At 37.5% G+C, this 20954-nt stretch overlaps 1 protein-coding gene across 3 annotated transcripts in view; it reads left to right on the plus strand.

Annotated features, from left to right (window-relative positions):
• Nucleotides 1-20954, plus strand: part of Kcnip4 (potassium voltage-gated channel interacting protein 4) — a 479245-nt gene that overhangs the window by 444281 nt on the left and 14010 nt on the right. For 2 of the 3 annotated variants that reach the window (XM_026403138.2, XM_026403133.2), the window contains exons 3-4: nt 5131-5200; nt 13601-13671. In XM_026403138.2, the coding sequence (XP_026258923.1) occupies nt 5131-5200; nt 13601-13671 (141 nt within the window). Of the gene's footprint in view, nt 1-2327; nt 2349-5130; nt 5201-13600; nt 13672-20954 lie in introns of all 3 variants that reach the window. The other variant, XM_026403166.2, reaches the window with a different exon arrangement.

Below are 20954 nucleotides of genomic sequence, written 5' to 3' on the forward strand. Positions count from 1 at the left end.
TGAAGGATTAAGAAGCAATAAAGGGAGTACAATGGTCATCTGATTAATGTCCCAGCCAGTGGGGTGTTGAGAACCTCCAGCTTCTTAACTTTTGCTCCAACCTTGGCTGGAGTTGCGGGCCCTTAAACCGGAATTTTTGCCACAGCACTCCACTGTTCAGCCATTCACTAGGGCAGACAGTACACATGGTGAAGAGGAAGATGGGGCAGTCCTCCTCAGACTAAAGGCCACAATCTCTGAAAGAGAAATCAAAGCATTTTTCCTTAAACCACAACTCACTATATATGTGTGTGTGTGTGTGTGTGTGTGTGTGTGTGTGTGTGTAATCAGTGCCTCTAGTTTTGAGTGAAATGGCTTCCTCTTGTGTGTGGTTCTCTCCACCATGGACAAAACAGGGGTTCTGTTGACTACCTTCCCAAAAGGAATATTTCCACAGATGACCTACGGGAGACCATGTTTTCAATCCTGCTAGAGGAAAATGATGTCATTGCAAAAGACAGGAGGGCATTGCAATTAAGAGAGTCAGGGAGGGATGAGTTGGATTCCAGTGAACTTCATGTACCACAAAAGCAAACAAGGGACCGTTTCTGACTCACTCTTGCATAGTCTCACTGCTCAGAATGGTAGCAGGCACATGGACTATTTATTGACACATAAAAAGCACTCGCTAACTATTTGTCGAAAGAACAAGCAAATAAATGACTCTGTCAAGAACCATGAGTCAAGCAACTTCATATCTCTGTTCATTTTCCTTATCGAAAAATAATTCCCCCCTTTCAGGTTGGGTGAAAATGTTAAGAGCATGCACAGGAAAGCATTGAGTTGTTTATTTTGTGCTCAGCAAACTGTTGTTGTCGTGCTAATGTGGTCCAGCTGATTGCCATCAGAGCATCCTTGTCTGCATGAAAAACAAGGCAAATTGCTTTATCCCTTGGAGAGATCTGTACAAATCCCTTGATGTCCTCTGGTAATTTTCAGAAAGACGATTAGATCCATGAGGGAAGGGCATTGTTGCTGTTTGCTCATGCAACTCTGTGCATGTCAAATCCCCATGTGATTCTGGCCAGCAGCCCCTCCAGCGAGGAGACTTCCTCATAAACTAGTGGTGGTGGCAGCACAGCATGGTACAGCCTTTTGGAAAGCAATGTGACTGCGCATATGAAAAGCTTTAAGTGGTTTAAACCCTTTGGTCCTGTGATTCTCCTCTGGGATTAGCTGTAAAGAAAAAACCACAGGTGCAGTCACAGATATACGCCCTGAATATTAATTACATCATTATTCCTATGTTGCTCCCCAAATTCTGAAATCGCTTCAGTATGCAGCAATGTGGCAAGTTCCATGAATGCATCATTACACAGCCATTAAAAATCACGACAGGGAAAATGTTCAGAGTATTTTTTTTAAAGTTAAAAATATTATAAGATAAAAGTGTTATGCTTTTGTATTATCTAAATTTTATTTGTAGAGTATATTATTAATATATGCTTTGGAAAATCACAAAAATGTTATTACAATAGTTGGTTTATGGTTGATTATTTTTCACAATGAACATATTTTTATTGAATAATCATTTATTAATAACAACCACACAACATGTCATTAGAAAATATAATATAGAATCCACAAGGGCCTGCAGAAGGTTATTAACAACTTCTCAAAAGATGGACGAATGAGGTTTTCCCTAATCCTGGATTCTTCCTCTTAGGTAAGCCCTAATGAGCAAATTCATACTCCAATGTTTAGACTTCTTTGTACTTGTTTACTTACAAGTATTAGCCTTTAAAAATGAAATCAATGGAATGGAGACAATTTATGCTGCTAAATGATTTGTTAATGGGCACATAAAACATCTATGGTAGAACTATTTCATAGCAGAAGTATACTAGGATCTTTCAAATATGTCACTAGGGCAGACATTCCTAATTCTTCATAAAATTTGTGTTCTAATCTTTCTCAACTCATAAAAGTTCTCTTATGGTTTGGAGTGAACATATTAGAAGATTTCTGACCAGCAAAATGAACATGGAAATGATGTGTACCACTTTATGACCTGGCTCATAAGAACCTCTCATGTGTCCTCCTCAAGGGTCTTTTTTTCCTTTTGGATGAGACAATGACAGAAACTTCAGAAGCCACATGTTGAAGATGGCCAAGTCTTCATTAGCCACCATCCCTAAGTAGCTCTGAGGAAAAGAGCTATCAACTCCTTTTTACATTCACTCAAGACTCTTATGTAAGCAAGAACTGCACTACATTTTTTTTTTAAATGTATTATATGTTTAGAGACCTGTTTGTTATAGCAGCAAGAGTTAGCCTAACTAATATAGCCAGGTTGTTTACACTATACTGTCTGTGCAGCTTGGCCAATTTCATTCTTAGTGGAGAGGAGGAGTGACCATTTTTGTGGAGAGATCACAACAAGGTGAGGAAAAAAGAAAAATTTACAAGATGGTACAAATGGTGTCTTCTTGTAAATTACCAGGGTCTTATAGACAGACTTTGCTCAATTTTTCTCACCCAAAAAGTAGAAAAATGTATTTTTTCCGTAGCCTAGAATTCAGATTTGAAGTTCTAACCCCAAAGCCATGGCATTAGGAGGTGGGGATTTGGGGAGACCATTAGATCATGCAGACAGAGCCCTCACCATGGGGACTAGAGCTCTTGTATAAAATACCAAGAGATCCCCTCACTCGTTCCATCACAGAACACAGCTGCAGAGTACAACCTGTGAGCAATCAACAGACCCCCCCCCACCAGACACTGAATCTGATGACCTGAGATCTTGAACTTTCAGAACAGCAAGAAATCAATTTCTATTGTTTACAAGCCACCCTTATTTTTTTTTAAGAGAGAGGGAGAGAGAGAGAGAGAATTTTTAATATTTATTTTTTAGTTTTCGGCGGACACAACATCTTTGTTGGTATGTGGTGCTGAGGATCGAACCCGGGCCGCACGCATGCCAGGCGAGCACGCTACCGCTTGAGCCACATCCCCAGCCCCAAGCCACCCTTATTTTTAATTTGTTTGTTTAGTCTATTGTTTGTAGGAGCCTGAATGGACTCTTTATTCTTCCATTTGGATACAGGCTCTATAGGGGTAGAAACTTTGCCTTGTATATTCCTGCAGCCCGAGCTTTAGAAGATTTCCTAGAACCATAGGTACACAATATGAATTTTCTAGAAATGAAAATCAGTGAGATGAGTGCAAGATGGATAAAGAGAAATATACCTGGTGGGACTTACCATCCTGAGATTTGGCTGCATGCTTTCTTTATGAGAAAAACAAGTTCATCTGACACAGACATAAACATAAAACAAACACATACATGACAGCCACTCTCTAATGTCATTTCACATGATTAGGCATATCTATCCAGTGCTTCTCAAGTCCAAAGGTGGCTGATGAGTTGACTGAGTGTGGGTGTCACTGTACTTCCCCTCCTCACGTTTGCCAGCATCACTGTACCTCTAAGTCACTTTTCCAGCTCTGACTTTGCACAGATTTACCACCTAATGTCAGAGAGCTTTGTATTTGCTTCCCCCTCGATGCCCTCCCAAGCAGATGGCTTAGAGATAAACAGCCAATAAATCTCAATTTCCATGTGTGAGAGGGTCCAGCTACAGGTGTTTATTTGCTCTTATAATTGTTCTGTTGTTGTCAACTAGATGGAGTTATTCGGTTAAACCTTTTGAGTCATTAGCTGTATACATACTACTCTTTTCCTTTTGAAAGATGTAGCTGTTAATTATCAATTTATTGATGTTTATTCATGGTTCAGTAGAGAAAAATAAATAGTTGATTTTTGTATATATATACATGGAGAGAGAATTTTTAAGGAATTGACTCACATATTATAGAGGCTTGGCCAGTCCAAAATCTGCTGGAGGAGGCCAACAGGCTGGAGAGTCAGGAAGGACTTGCGATGAAAATCCAAAGATAACCTGCTGGTGAGCCAGACAGGGGGCCTGTTGCAGATGAAGTCTGAAGGCTGTCTGCAGGAGAATTCCTTCTTGCTCTAGGAAGTCATTCTATACTCTGTTCAGGCCCTCAAGTAACTAAGAGTCCCACCAACTTTACTAAGGACAATTTGCTTTACTACATCCACAGACTTAAATGCAGATCTCACCCATAAACACCACAGCATCATCCAAAATAATGCTTGGCCAAATACTTAGGCCCTGAGGCTCAGAGATGTGAGTACATAAAATTAACCCTCCTGTTTGGTTTGCTTGCTGGCGATTTAGCTCATTTGTATCCAGTTGTCTTTTCTTTGCTCCAACACTCTAGGTCCTTGGAGTCATCTAATATAAAACCTTGTAGGAACCTGGGAAGTCCCAAGTTTACCTTGATGCTTCCTCACTCTCTTGCCTAGTAACCAATTTCCAAGCTGGCTTTCATTTTGTATTTTAGCTACCTAAGTCATGAATTTGTTATAATGATCCAATGAGAGAAAAACATATTGACAAGCTCTGTAAGGACAAATTCATATTGAAACTATCAGTTAAAATTGTTTGCACATCAAAAGTATGACCTTTGAACCACACAAATAAGATAATTAACTGGCCTCTAAATGTTCAAAAATAGTTGGAGGCCATCTGATTGAAGGTCACTTTTTTGCAAGAGCATCTCATTGTGTACTGGCAAACAATCACTAACTATTCCTACTTGAAGATTTTTGAGCCACCTTAGACCCAGAGTCTCAATTTTATTATTTGAACTCAAGATTAGGTGGGTTCAGATAATCTCAAGAGGATACAGAACCAAGATCCAGCAAAGTCCATATCATAAGCATTTTGCAGTGTGTTGGTGGTATGAAAAACAATGTATTACTTCTTACGTTAGTGATAATAAATACAATTGTTCTTAAGAGAAAGGAGTGGTTTTGAATAGGTCAGACCTGCTTTGATGCTCAATACTCAAAGATACATACATTTGCAATATTGTTTTTTATTCTGTGAATACTGGAACAAGGAGAAGTTTACAGCATGCTTTTTATTATCTTGATTGTAATGGATGGATGGTTTCCTTTCCTGGTGCAGTTTTGCATGGCAGACAGTTCTGTTTTAAAATGTGCAAAAAATCAGTTTGATGAACACTTTGCTCATATCGCTTCTCTGCCACTTTCTCTAGGAATGCCCCAGTGGTGTTGTTAATGAAGAAACCTTCAAAGAGATTTACTCGCAGTTCTTTCCACAGGGAGGTAAGTACTTGTTAACACACTCTCACAGTTAGAATTATGTTTGCAATCTTGAGTTGGTTTAATCTTTCATGGCGTGACTCTACATTTTTAATCTTTATGTAAAATAATTAATACACAGCATACAAGTGCATACAATTTCTGGTGTATCATAGAAATGAGCTACTTACAAATTATCAAATATCTCAGAGGTTACTTTTCAGTTTAACCCAAGTTTTACTGTGTGCCTGTAGTACTATGGCTCACAAATATATGATGCTTTTAGGGGTCCTCAAAATGACACAAGGCTTTTAAAATTGCATTATAGTTCTCATTTGATTTCTTAACAAAGTTAGGGCAAATGTAATTATCCTCAGTTTACAGACATTATGTCTGGGGCTTAGAGAATTCAAACAGTTTGCTCAGACTCACACAGCTACTCAGTGGCAGACCTGGGCTATAACCTAGATTTTTCTGTGGACTTTTTTTTTTTTTTGGTACTGTGGATTAAACTCAGAGGATCATAATCACTAAGTCACATCCCCAGATCTTTTTGTTTTATTTTGAGACAGAGTCTCACTAAGTTACTTAGGGCCTTTCTTAGTTGCTGAGGCTGGCCTCAAACTTGCAATTCTCCCATCTTGGCCTCCCAAGTCATTGAGATCATAGGCGTGCACCACTGTGCCCAACTCAGGTGCGCTTTTCTGTCCCTTTTTCCTTTCAGTAATACTTAACTATGACCTCCTCCCCATCTGAGAAAGTTAATATTTTAATTGGAAAGAAAATGTGAGGATGGTATAATGATGTCATGCCCGCTAGAGATGAGTGAAGAGATTGTTTGCCGTTGGATCTGACAGTTCTTCTTCAGTTACCTAACAGATGCCCATCATATCACCCAGCCTACTGTACGCTCAGCCATGTGTGAGGTACTACTAATGTAAGAGGAATGGGAGGAATCAGATGTGGTACCTGCCCCAAAGTGTGTTAGACAGTAGTCTACAGGAGCAGAAGGACAATGTCCATGTAAAGTATCAAGGTAAAGATGGAGATAATAAATAGTAGAATGGGAGCTTAGTGTAGGCGGGATGAGATCCCAGGAAGGACAGAGAGGAAGTAGAGAGAGGTTGTCCAGGTGCCTTGAACGTGGGCTGAAATTGATGCCATTTTTAAGTATTGAATATATTCCTGGCTCTGGCAAGCCTTACCCTCATCATCCAACAAACCATTTTTATTTATAAGGACACTGAGGTACAAAAAGATCACTCCATTTCCAAGGTATCTAGTCTGTCCTTTCCTCATCTTACCTTTCAGGAGAACTTTCCTAGCACAGTGTGATGTCTTCCAGCTTCAAAAGGTAGCAGGGATGGTCTAGGCAAATGTAGAGAAAGATAAGGGGCACAGCCTCAAAACAAAGGTACAAATCTTTAGGAAACTGACAGAACTGGGGTGTGGATTTGAGATGAAATGTAATAGTTATGGATTCCATAATAAGAAACAGGAACATTTCCCTTGAGGTGTTGCAAAGGCACTGATGGGTTGAAGTCAGAGGTGCTAGGGTCAAAATTTGTTTTAGATACATTCCATGATAGCTCTGTGGAGGATTGATGTGACGTAAGCAACATCACAGACAAGGAGAGCATTAGGGAATTTATTACAGGATGCAAAGCAAGGTCTTTAACCAGGACACACACAGTAGGATTGGGAAGTGGGGAAAGAGCACAGACATTTAAATGATTTAAACTGGCAGAGCCTATTCATTGATTGACTTTTTATGGTAGAAAGAGATGAAGAGAAGAGTTTGTGATAACTTTCAGAATTCTGTCCTGGGCACCAGGTAACAAGTTACAGAAGGAGTAGATGATTACAATTTTGGGCACATTACACTTGTGGTATCTGTGGGGATTTACTATCGACAAGGATCTGGTAGAAACCGGAGGTTCTATTGAAGGAGATGGAGATCTGGGAATTATTAACCATGAAGTGGTGGCTAATGATGTGGCCATGATATGGGTGAGGTGACTGGGAGAAGTATAGAAAGCAGGGAGTCAGCCTTGAAGCCCAGAGCACATGTTAAGACCTGGAGAAAGAAAAGGAAACTGTGAAGGAGACAGAGAACAAACAGTCAAAAAAATGACAATAAGTCCCAAAAAGATTGGTAGTTCAGAAATTAAGAGAATAGAGACATTAAACTCTGTAGCCAAGAGGTGTGGGGGGGTGAAGATTGGGAAGTATTCTTGGGACATGGCAACAGGGAGGTCATTGTTTGTAAGATCAAGGCAGCTTGAACAAGAAAGTTAGGTGGGGCACAGACAGAAGCCACACTGAAGAAGGCAAAAGGATAAATGAGAAGGGAGAAAATAGAGACAAGGGGTAGAGACAGCACTTACAGGAAACTTGGCTGGGAGAGTGAGGTGATGAGGAGGAAGTAAATGACAGCCATGTCAGCCATGGCAGACGTAGGTGGAAGAATTTATTTTTTTTAATATCGGGAAGGATGGAACTTGTTTATATACAGAGAAGGAGCTTATAAAGAGCCATGTGCTAACAGCTTACAACAGGAGGTTGATAATAAGTAGAATTAAAATCTTGATGGGATATAATGGCATAGGGTAGAATGAGACAGGATCAGGAATCTAGGGAGAAGACTTCACCCTTAGAAGGAAGGGAACTGTCTGGTCCTTTATTTGACCTTTACTCAACATAAAGGCAACCATTGCTTCTCTCTGTGTGCCCAAACTAGACTTTGCCATTAACTTTGCTATCACCTTTTAAAATTGCTGTTTACCATGGAGTCACCCTCATCTCCTGCCAAATTAACTTCAGTGGTCTCTGAAATATTCTCCTAGGTTCTGACACCTCTTCCCACAACAATGGTCAGTGCTCAAAATGAGCCAGAATCACCCCGTTACATGGCAGGTCAGATCATGTCACTGCTCTGCTCAAAATCTTCCCTCCTTTCAGAGCATAGGCAATAACCTGAATCATGATCATTGATCTCTTGCGCCTTAGTCTTTCCCATCTCCCCCCTTGACTCATCCCAATTCAGCCACACTGGCCTCCTTGCCTTCTACTCACATATCAATCGTGACGCTGCTGCCATCTATTTATAAATTATTTAAAACATGAATTTTTTTAATAAAATCATTTTTATTAGCTGTCTGCCAACATATTGGTAGGTATTGCTATCAAAGCTCCTACAAAAAAAAAAAAAGGAAATCTTAGTTACTTTTTGATTATTTCAAAAAAGGTTATTACATGCTACAAATTGGATATGGTTCCACATTAAAATTTTATCTTTCTTTGAAAGACAACATTTCCACATAAGAGAATATCTACCGAAGCAGCGAACATGTACTTTGCAAAGGATTCTTGTTATAAAATCCAAAGGGATTTACAGAAAATCACTTTTGTTCTCTTAAAAATTCTTTGATTATTTATGTTAATTGAATGCATAAATCTAAGAGTACTAGGTATCTTTGACAGGAATGAAATATCTTAAAGAATAATGACTTACAATTTGTATGCATGATATTAATTTTTAAAATTTTATCTTACACTGATGCTAGCTAGCACAGGAAACATGTCCTAATGAAGAACACGGTCTTGAATGGCAGGCAAATTCATGTCACACCATCTTCATACTTCCATGGGGCCATTGTTTATTCAGGTTGGTGGTCTGAAAGCAACAGGTTTATGGCATTATGAACAGTAACACCGATGTGTGGGTAAACCCCAACATCTCTATACTTCCTCCATGACAAAAATGCTTTATCTTTTGTACAGAGTCCTCCATGCAATCTGTATTGTGTCCATCTGTACTGTGTCTAGCTTTAAGCTCTCTCTAAGGCTTAGTGAGACAGTTTACCAAGCATAGCTTGCTTGGTGTTCTGGATGTTGGCATAACTGTATTGAACACTTTCTAGAAGTGTTATAGAAAGCCTACTAGAAAGCAAACAATAGGGAAAGACTTGAGGGCATTATTGTCTGTGTGGTTAGTTTTCCACCATCACATATAACAGAAGCTTCAGTGTACAAACTCTTGGCTCAAGATACATTTCAAAATCCCATGAAAATTGGAGTTTCTGACTATTCTTGCTTATGTTGTAGGAAATTTGTACTTACTTTAGCTATACTGGTTCCTTATTAATAGCTATTAAATGAATGAATAAATGAGCTCAAGTCAGAGGAACATGTCAGGAAATATTCATTGAGCAGTGCTATGTACAAAGGACTCAAGGCACTTGAACTTAGATGAGTGCTATGAAAATAAATTTAAAAGAAAACTCCACTCACTGAATATCTTCCTTACTCTAAGACAATATCTCTAGCAATTTTTTAGAGTGATTTATGGAGGACAATTGTGTGTTGTATGTGCTGGAGGCTGAATCCTTACTAGACTAAATATGTGCTGTGTCACTGAACTGCACCTCCAGTCCTAAAGGACTTATTGACAGAAGCTACTATTTATGCATAATAACCTGTCTTACCATAGTAATAATTCCATGAATTGTATACTTAAATGCATTAAACTAATTTTGTACCTTGTGCTTGAATTCATATAGGAGCAAGGGTTTAGTGTGAGAAAAATCATCCAAAATTATTTCAATCCACAAACCAGAGACATGATCATCATTCAAGAATTAGATGTGAGCCAGGCACGGTGGTTCACATCTGTAATCCCAGCAGCTCATGAGGCTGAGGCTAGAGGATTACAAGTTCAAAGCCAGCCTCAGCAACTTAGAGAGACCCTGTCTTAGAATAAAATGTAAAAAGGATTGGGGATGTAGCTCAGTGGTTAAGCACTCCTGGCTTCAATCCCTTGTGCCAAAACAATAAGAATAATTAGTTTTAAAGTTTCCTCAGAAAATGAGGAATGGAACCATCATATGACCCCTGTCCCACTCCTTGATATTTTTCCAAAAACATCTAAAATCCACATACTATAGCAATGTAGCCACTTCAATGTTTATAGCAGCACAATTCAAAACAGTAAAATTATGGAAACAACCCAGATGCCCATCAATAGATGAATGGATTAAGAAAATGTGATATATACAACACTGAGATAATGTGAATACAAAGTAGTTTATTTTTTCTGGGCCTCAAGTCATTATTCTAGAAAATGTGGAAATCAGACCAAAGAAATTTTTCTGTTTTTTTTTTCCCCTACTCTAGTGTTCTTTACTTCAGAGTTGGTAATGAAATGAAGACATTTCATTACCAACTTTACTATTTAGAAACTAGCTGACCTTCTTAAGTCACTAAGAGTACCTGCACCTATTTTCCACTTTTGTTAAAAGTAGATAACTTGATAAATGGCATCTTAAGATCTCATCCTACCCTAAGAGTCTATTAATTTTGTTTCCCAACTATAAATTTTAGACATATACTTTTAATCTCCCCAGTACAATCATAAGAGTCAGAGACAATCTCAGCATGTCCATTTCAGTGATTATTTTTGTGATATAAGGAGGGTGTGAACAAAAAAGACCATCAAGACATGTGGGGAGAAGGGAGATCATTGCTGTCTTTTAAACCTTCAACTGCACTGGAACCTAGAATTCAGGACACCAGTTATTCATCCGGTTAAAAATAGTTTACCATTTACCGTGTGCCTGGAAAGAACAGAGTAAGGTGAAGCCAAGGTGCACAAGCTCCTGTGGACAGTCGGTCTTTTCGCTACATCCACCTCCCTGCCAGGCTCCTCCCTCTTGCTCAATCAAAGCTAGTAGCCTCACTACCTTTCTTTAAACATTTTCACTACTTGCCGGGGGGGGGGGGGACCCAGACTCCATCAGAAGGCTCATTTATTTTTTACTGGCCTTTATTGAGCGAGAAATTGCATCAGATTAGAACTCTAGTCACCTAGGCACAAAACAGAGGCTTCACAAAAATAGGAAGTGTTCTAAGTGAAAAAAGGTTGAAAGAAATTTGACCACACTTGTAAAGATAGTTAAATAAGAGTGGCTTGTTCATGAAAGAATAATAACAGCTAATATTTTCTACTATTGAATAGATACCTAGAACTACTCCAAATGATGCACATTTATTATCTCCTTTAAACTTCATGACATATCTATGAAATATATACTGTTATTAGCACTTTGTTGAAGAGGAGGACACTGACTCAGAGAGATGTTGGCTTGCCCAAGATCAGAGTGAATCCCTAGTAAAGCTGAGATTAAAATTCAGGTAGTCTGACTTCACTACACTATTAACAAAAGCCATCTACAGGATAAATCTAGGATGTAAATCAGGCTTAACTTCAAGGAGAATTGCAAAAGTCCATTGACAAGAACAAAAAGTCCTCTGTAACATATTAGTGTAAACCTTGAAAGCATCATTGCCATTCATCAAGATTAAAACTAGAGAAATCACATTGAGAAGAATAGTAATTATCATATGCCTATATTCTCTTGCTTTTTAAGTTTAAAAAAATTGCAAGCATCATCTGTTCTGAGACATTATTCATGGTGAGTTCTGCTAGCTGGGGTAAAGATGTTTACCTTGATTGTAAAAACAGGGTAACAAGAGACTTGCTTAATGAGGCCCGTTATAAAATATGCAAAATCGCTTCTTTTTTTTTTTCCCTCTCCCCTAAAATAAATTTAACATACGGCCTATCAACTCACATCTCCAGAGGGCACTAAATAGTTTAAGAAGTCTGTGAAAGAGTACTATTGAGAGCAGAAAACTTTGCAAAGAAGAACAGGTTGCCAATTCTTGATTACTCTGCAGTGAAACTTCCCAACAATAGCTCTAAGTAGAATGCAATTAAACCCTTGGTCCCACATACAAAAAAACAACAACAAAAAAATCTCTTCCTGCAATCAATCAATACTAGATGGACATATACTCTAGACATAATGGTTTCACATATTATTTAGATCCAATTATGGTGCCTGATTAGTTCACTGAAATCAATGTTAATAATTCATGATTCCTCATATTATATTTAATGTTCAGAGATGAGAGAAGACGTCACCATCATTCTGAGATACTGAGTGTAGAGTTGACTGTATGAAATGTGTAGAGTTGACTGAGGTGAAGCAGTCAGGAAAAACAACCCCTAAGTAGGCCATGGTCCCTGAGACCATAGGAAGAGTCTGGATTTTTTCTGACAGGTGTAAACATGTTTCAAGAAGGGCCATGATGCTGTTCACTTTGACTGGGCAAGAGCAAGGCGCTCCCCCAAAAAACTGGGTTGTCTGTCCTATCTTTGATTTGGGAAAGACAATTCTCTACTCATTCTACTCTGACTTAGTTCTTGACAGCCTTCAAAAAAACAATTCATAAAGTAAAAAGTGAATAGAAGTTAGATTAAATACCAGTAAGAATTAAAGCTAAAAGTCATAAAATAAAAGTGCGATTTTAAACAGAAGATATAAGGCTTGAGCCAATGAGCTGAAAGGTTAGATTTTTTTAAAAAGATAACAAAGGTTAAGACAAAAGGCTAAAACCCATGAGAAGAAACATTTAAACTAATCATGTAAATTTGATCAAGGGTCAAGCACAAAAGCACTTAAAATGAAAGCTGACACTAAGAAAAGAAAACAATAAGGAAAAATAAACTTTCAAAATGAAAAAAAAATAGAGATTACAGAAACAAAGCAGTAACGGGAGACAAAGGAGGGAGGAAAAACACAGAGGAAGAACTGGGTTTTACAGGGATTCCGTGTCCTTGGTGTCCTGAGTCATGACAGTTACCAACCTGTCCATATTGTCCATCATTACCCAGAGCCTCAAATGCCACCGAGGACTCCGATGGAGTAGGGGCTCCCCGTGGAATGTAGCTGCAGGCAACAGGACATCTTGGGCACCTCCAATAAACTTCCAACTTGGCCACAGAACTTCCAAGTCACCATTGTCCCCAGTTCATCAGCCAATCTTGCAGGCGGCAGGCCATCCTCAGAGCCTCCAAGCTGCCAACTTACTTTTTGATGGTGTGACTTTGAGCAAGTTTTTCAACCTCCCTGAGTCTTCAGAATACCTTTACCTGAGTTGTAAACACGAGGAAAGTACGATTAATGACAAGTAATAGCAATTCACCACTATCACCTTACTTGTATTCTTGTGACTTTACTTATAGAGAGAGTCTCAGCCATGCACAAAGCAATGCCTCAATGTACCCTTCTTTATCTTCACAGCCCCAGTGACACCATTATTCAGACACATGTTAGGATCAGAGAATTTCCAGCAAGAGGCTCACAGAGAACATCTGTCACCTATGGCTTCTGTATGGGGTTCAATCCATGAATCTCAAGTTTCAGTCCTCTATCAAGAGAGAGGAGACAGCTGGGAAGAAAACATGAACTATGGAAGAGGGGATTGATTGTCCTGAGTACAGGGAGGCTTGGACCTTCTAGCCAAGTCTTCTGTGGCAACTAAACACTGACCTAATGGTGTTCCCTTTCTATATTTCAGACTCTACAACGTATGCACATTTTCTGTTCAATGCATTCGATACGGACCACAATGGAGCTGTGAGTTTTGAGGTAAGCTGTAGACTCTTTTTACATTGTTTGACCTAAGACATCCTGAAAGGTATTTCAGTCTTTTCAGTAGGAAAACTTGAATTTGGTGATTTGATCATTTTTGAGCAGAGGGGAAAACCCCTAGAACATCTCGTTTCTCTCATTGAATTGCTAAGAAGCTGTCCTTATCTTTCAAAAGGCTTACAAATTACAACCCATATTTAGCTTACTTTCCAGTTTATATAAGGCTTTGCTCAATTGCATGAGAACAGAAGGCAAGTGATTTAACTAACATTTACTGGGGGGTACTCAGGTCCAGTTACTTTTGTCTGCCCTGGAAATACAAAGATGATAAAGTCAAAACCCTGCTGTGGAAGGCATGTTAGAGGAACAGAAAATACATACAGAAAAATGTTATATTCAACCACACTGACAAGATTATAAATAAATTTCCTTTCTAGTAACAAATTTGAAGTGACCTATAGAGAAAGTATGTAATTTTGTTCATGAAATAGTGTATATGACCATCCAGGAAAATTTGCATATGTGAATATATATGCTAAGTGAATATTCTATCTATATATTCATATATATATATATATATATATTATGTCTATATATACATATCTATAAATATATCTATAGGAATATTTATAGATATATTAATAGATGCTTACATATTTATAAATATATATATTTAGATGTATAGATATTTGTAGATATATTTATATGTATGGAGGCATTTAGATATTTAGATATAGATGATACCTATAGATATATAGATATTTAGATAAAGATGTGTAGTCACTATACAGAGAGATGAGATAATTCATATTCTTCCTGTGGAACATAGCAGATCAAAAAAGTAATATACTTACATCTAGTGATAGGAGAATAAACTAAATATTAACTCTGACCACCTGTGAAGACTTTCATTTGGGTTATGAGTAGAATATGTATCTCATCCATTTGCTTGAGTTCTGAATATCTGTGCTTGGTCACTGGGCAGTAGACATCCATTTTTAACTTTGTAATTTCAGTTTCTCTCAGGAAAAAATAGTTAGATGGTTAGATAAAAATGTCTGTGTCTATTTACAGTAAAAATGAGGCAATTTGGGGGATAAATGTGGTGGACAATGAGGGAGGATGCAGGTTCCACACAGGCCGAATTTCTAGTGACAGCTATTGGCAACAGGAAGCTGATGATGGAATGGGACCAGCAAGGAGAAGATACTAGTGGCAGAGCCTGCCCAGACAGATCAATGAACGAAGTCTCAAAGAAACAGCAGAAGCTGGTCAAGAGAACAAAGATGGAGGGAAGCTGTGGAGCAGGTGGCTGAGGTCCAACAGAGTACATCAGGCTTGAAGGAAGAGAAAGCATTTGCAAATCATGGGGAAGACAGAATACAAATGAGAGAGCCAGAGGAAAAGTGTGGAAGGAGGTGCAGGCAGGGCCTGACAAGTCTTAGGCAGGATGCTGCAAGGAGGTTGCACTGTCTTGCAGGAGATGAGGCACTGCTAAGGAAACGGCAGCAGGAGTGTTCACGTATCAGAGCATTTTCATTCCAAGATTCCACACAGAAGAGGTGAAAGGACGAACTGCAGTTTAAGGCATTGAGGATCAGGAGTGGACACAATCGATTGATATTAAAATGAAATCACTAGACAAAAAGATCTGTCATGTTTAGGAGAAGTAAACTTAATTTGGAAAGCTCTTCGGATACAAGAACTATTAAGGTGTCAAAAAAAAAAAAAGAAATGAAAAGAAAGAAAGTAAAAAAATAAATAAATAAATGAGCCTCCTGGGATATCGATCAGTGGTCTAGGGGGAGAACTGTCAGGGCCATCAAAGCATCTCCTCACACATACTCCTTGAAGACTGTGGGCCCAAATAGCATCATTTGACCAAGAAACACCACTGATAAAAGAAGAAGCTGGTGGGGGCTAGAGGTGTAAGCTAAGAAGTTAAGACAGGAGGATGGGTCAGCATGGACATGGGAGCAGCAGTTAGTGGAGGAAGAGTGGACAGTGTGAGAATGTCCTAAGTGCCAATCCCCTGTAACATTTCATCCACTGATGACAGCTTAGTCTGCCATCTCCTTGCTGGTCCCATTCCATCATCTGCCTCCTGTTGCCATATCTGTCACTAGAAATTTGGCCTGTGTGTAACCTCTACCCGCCCTCAGTCTCCACCACATTTATCCCCCAAATTGGCCTCATTTTGACTGTAAGTAGACACAGACATCTTTATCTAACCATGTGACTATTTTTCTGAGAGAAACTGGAATTACAAAGTCAAGACTAAGCTAATAATATCCTATTGTTTACTGTACTTTGTGCATAAGATTAATTCTAATAATAGCCTTAGTTAACTTTAATAGGGAAGTCAAAGCTTCCAGTTTACAGAGGTTGAGAAGGGCAAAAACTACTAGTTATTTCATTACTTGAAATAGTTTATGCTTCAGAAATATACCATTGATTTTCTATAACACTTTTATCCGATTTTACCTGTAAATTCAGTCTGATGTTAATAATGTGAGAATATGCATAGCACTGCTGTTATAATGTTTATGTAAAATACCAGTAATTATGATAAATGTTGATTATAATTTGGGAAATTAGTCATAATGGTTATAGGTATGCATGTAGGTACAATGCTTTTTCTTTTAAAGGCAAACAAAAGGCTAAATTAATAAATATTGAGTCAAAACCAACATGAGGCCATTGTAGTTATTTTTCTAAGTTGACTACTTACTTGCAAAGTTTCTTGGAAGCAGAAATGTTTGGGGAAGGATGATGTTATGAGGAGCAACACTATATTCTTGCAATGGCAGAGGGACTGCTTGGATTCTAAGATATTAGGAAATAGAAGTTTTCCACTTAATTTAAACCTGAAGGGCAGAATGAATAAGTCAGGAAGGACCCTGGATTTAAGTCTGATTGGATCTAATCTCCACTTTGCCACCAAGTGGGCTGAGTGTTTTAACACTTGGCCTCATTGTTCATATCAGTAAGACATCAGCAACCAAGATAACTTCACTGAATAATGGAAGAATGGAAAAGTAATAAAATCATTAAAGGTCTAGGTTCTGTGCCTTGTGTCAAGTACATATTTGATATCTATTAGATGTTAACAATAAAAATATAACTTAGAGAGTTTTCTAGCAAATATAGTTAATAATGACGTTGGTCATCATATTACATAGTGATGACCTGTCTTTGAATGTATTCAAGCAACTGCTAGGTGACCATTCTGTCTGCAACATGATGAAAGATAGCTCTGCCTCTGGTCATAATAAGCATTTATGTTATTATTTGCCTAAAATATCATTAACAATAGTAGTAGCTATACAACAATAATACTAATTGATGCTTGAATGAAGCATCCCAAAGGAATGAATTAGCATTCATTATGTTTGGCATCCTGTTGAGAAATTACATAATACTAATTTGTTTAATCCTTCTAGGTATTGCTAATATGCTCTTTTTAGCAAATGAGAAAAGTGAATCACAGAGAATTTAAGCAACTTGTCACATTTACTCAGAAAGTAGGACCCAGGATTCACACCCAGGCAGTCTGGCCCCAGATTGTGTTAAAGTATATATAGATCCCCAATACAGATCCCAATCCCTTATCCCCATATCTTCTAACATGAAATCTTTTGAGCCAGAGGGATTTTGTCTTTCAGAGCCTTTTATATTTTAGAACTGCAATAATACATACGTGCATGCACGTACACACACATAAACACACACACAATGGAAAGATAAATGAAATTAGAAATTATTCCATGCCAATCAAGTTCAGGTTTGGGCAACAATATTCACTAAAAACAGTTTTAGTGTAGAATCACCATCTCTCTCTGCCTTTCCAGTGTTTTTTTTTAAGTTCATAAGTTTTAAAAATAAATTGTAGATGAAAAATTTTACTTGTATTACTAGCTATGTGTTAGAGATAAGGAACCCCAAACTTAGAGAAGTTGACCCAAACTTAGAGAGGTTGACTTGTCCAAAGTCATTGAGTTAAGTATACTGGAACCTGGATTGGATACCAGTTCTCCCAAAGTTTCTCAAACCTGTGATTTATAAGGAGGGGCCAGAACACTTTTCTATAAAGGACTGAGTAGAGAGTTCTGTTGGCTCTGCAGGCCATATTATCTTTTCATTTCATTCTTTCTTTTAGAAAATATTTATCAAGCATTCCTACGTGCCAAACACTATTCAGAGGTTAGAGATATGTTAGTGAACACAAGAAATAAAAATATATGTCCTGGTGGAATTTGCTTTCGTCCATCCATGGCTAATTTCTATAGACTCCTTGCCTTGAGGGTTCCTTAACTTGGGTCCCATCCATATGACTCTGGTGATTCTGGAGGACTGTGTTGCTGCTGTGTGTGTTCTAGGTGCTTCTTGTTCCCTCTCATCCTGCCACCCACAAGTGATCAGCTTCTTCTGCCACAATCTCTCTGGCCTTCTACTTCCTGTGGATTCCAAGCGCTTGTTCCTTCAATTCCCTGTAGCACAGGCTGTAATGTTCAATGAAACATGCGGAGAGTACAAGATCACTGTAAGACGAGAGAAATGCATACAGTAAATATGTATATCGGTTCCTATAGTCAGAAAACCAGTCCCCTATTTTTTCGTTTTATAAAATTTGTTCTTTTTAGATATACATGACAGCAGAGTGCATTATAAAATATTTCAAACATGAAGGACATCTTATTTTAATTAGGATCCCATTCTTATGGTTGTACATAATGTGGAGTTTCTCTGGTGTTGTACTTACATATGTACATAGGAAAGTTCTGTCAGATTCATTCCACTGTCTTTCTTTTTCCATCCCCACTCCCTTCCATTCATTCGCCTTTGTCTATCTGATAAACTTCTATTCTTCCTCTTCACCCTCTTGCTGTGTGTTAGAATCTGCACATCAGAGAGAATATTCGACCCAAAGGTTTGGGGGATTGGATTATTTGACATAGCATGATAGTCTCTACATCTATCCATTGGCTAGCAAAAGTCATAAAGTAGTTTTATTTTTATAGCTAAGTAATACTCCATTGTGTATATGTACTGTTTTCTTTCTTTTTTTTTTTTCTCTATCCATTCATCTATTAAAACGGCACCTAGGTTAGCTCCATAGCTTAGTTCTTGTGAATTGTGATGCTATAAACATTGATGTGGCTACATCACTGTAGTATGCTGATTTTAACTCTTTGGGATATATACTAAGGAGTGGTATAACCAGATCAAATGGTGTTCTATTCCTAATTTTTTGAGTATTCATACTGCTTCCAGAGTGGTTGGAACAAATTACAGTCCCACCAACAATGTATAAGTGTGCCTTTTCCCTCACATCTTTGCCAACATTGTTACTTATATTATTGATTGTTGTAATTTTGACTGTAGTATGCTTATTTTAACTTTTTGGGATATACACCAAGGAGTGGTATAACCAGATCAAATGGAATAAGATGGATCTGGGTATAATTTTAATTTGTATTCTCACTAAGGACTGCTTTGGCTATTTTGGGACTCCAGGTTTTCCAAATGAATTTCATGATGGCTTTTTCTATTTCTATGAAGAACATCATTGGAACCTTAACAAGAATTGCACTAAATCTCTATAGTGCTTTTGGTAGCACGGCCATTTTGACAAAAATAATTCTGACTATTCAAGAACATGGGAGATCTTTCCATCTTCTAAGGTCTTTTTCAATTTATTTCTCTGGTGTTCTGTAGTTTTCATTGTAGAGGTCTTTTATCTCATTTTTGTTAAATTGATACCCAAGTTTTTTTTTAAGGATATTATGAATGGGATACTTTTCCTAATTTCTCTTTCAGCTGATTAATCATTGGTATATAGGAACACAATTGATTTATGAGTGTTAATTTTATATCCTGCTACTTTGTAGAATTTGTTTATGAGTTCTAGGAGTTTTCTGGTGGAGTTTTTTTGGTCTTCTAAATATAGAATCATGCCATCTGCAAATAGTGATGGTTTGAGCTCTTATTTTCCTATTCACATATCTTTCAATTTTTTCTTTTGCTTAATTGCTCCGGTTAGGGTTTCAAAGACTATGTTGAGTAGAAGTAATAAAAGAGGGCATCCCTGTCTTCCAAATTTTAGGGGGAATGCTTTCAGTTTTTCTCTGTTTAGAATGATGTTGGCCTTTGGTTTAATATGTATAGCTTTTATAATGTTGAGGTGTTCCTACTATCCCTAATTTTATAGTGTTTTGAACATGAATGGATGCTGTATGTTGTCATACACTTTATCTGCATCTATTGATATAATCACTTTTTTGTCTTTAAGTCTACAGATGTGGTGAATTTTGTTTATTAATTTCCATATGTCAAACCAACCTTGTATCCCTGGAATGAAATCCATTTGATCATGGTGCACTATTTTTTAAATATATTTTTGTATATGATTAGCCAGTATTTTATGAGGAATTTTTTCATCTATGGTCACTAGAGATATTGGTCTGAAGTTTTCTTTCCTTGATGTTTCTTGGTCTGGTTTTGGTATTAGTGTGATGCTAACTTTGAAGAATGAATTTAAAAGGGTTCCCTACTTTCATATTTCAAGGAATAATTTGAAAAAGATTGGTGCTAGTTCTTCTTGGAAAGTTTGGTAGAGGTCAGCTGAGAATCCATCTGGTCCTGGGCTTTTCTTTTTTGGTAGGCTTTTGATGGTGTCTTCTATTCTGTTGCTTGAAATTGAGCTGTTTAAATATTCTATGTCCTCCTGATTCAATTTTAGTGGCTCATATGACTCTAGAAATTTGTAGATGTCTTCAAGATTTTCTATTTTACTGGAGTATAAATTTTCAAAATAGTTTATGATTATCACCTATATTTCGGTAGTGTACATGATATTTCCTTTTTCATCTGGATTTATGTAATTTTTGTTTTGTTCCTCTTTATCTTGGTAAGCTTGACTAAGGATTTATCAGTTTTATTTTTTCAAATAATCAAATTTTTGTTTCATTTTGACTTTTTGAATTGTTTTTGATTCAATTTCATTGCTTTTGGCTCTGATTTTTTAAAATTTTTTATCTTCTACTCTTTTGATGTTGATTTATTATTCTTTTTCTAGGGTCTTGAAATATGTTAGGTCATTTATCTGGTGACTTTCTATTCTTTTAATGAATGATCTCAATGCAATGTACTTTCCTCTTAGTGCCTTCATTGTGTCCCAGAGATTTTGATACGTTGTATTGATATTTTCTTTCACTTGTGAATATTTTATTTCACCCTTGATTCACTTCTATTTTTTATTTTATTCTTGATTTCTAATT

Source organism: Urocitellus parryii, chromosome 10 (assembly GCF_045843805.1).
Source record: "Urocitellus parryii isolate mUroPar1 chromosome 10, mUroPar1.hap1, whole genome shotgun sequence".
NCBI classification, from domain to species: Eukaryota; Metazoa; Chordata; class Mammalia; order Rodentia; family Sciuridae; genus Urocitellus; species Urocitellus parryii.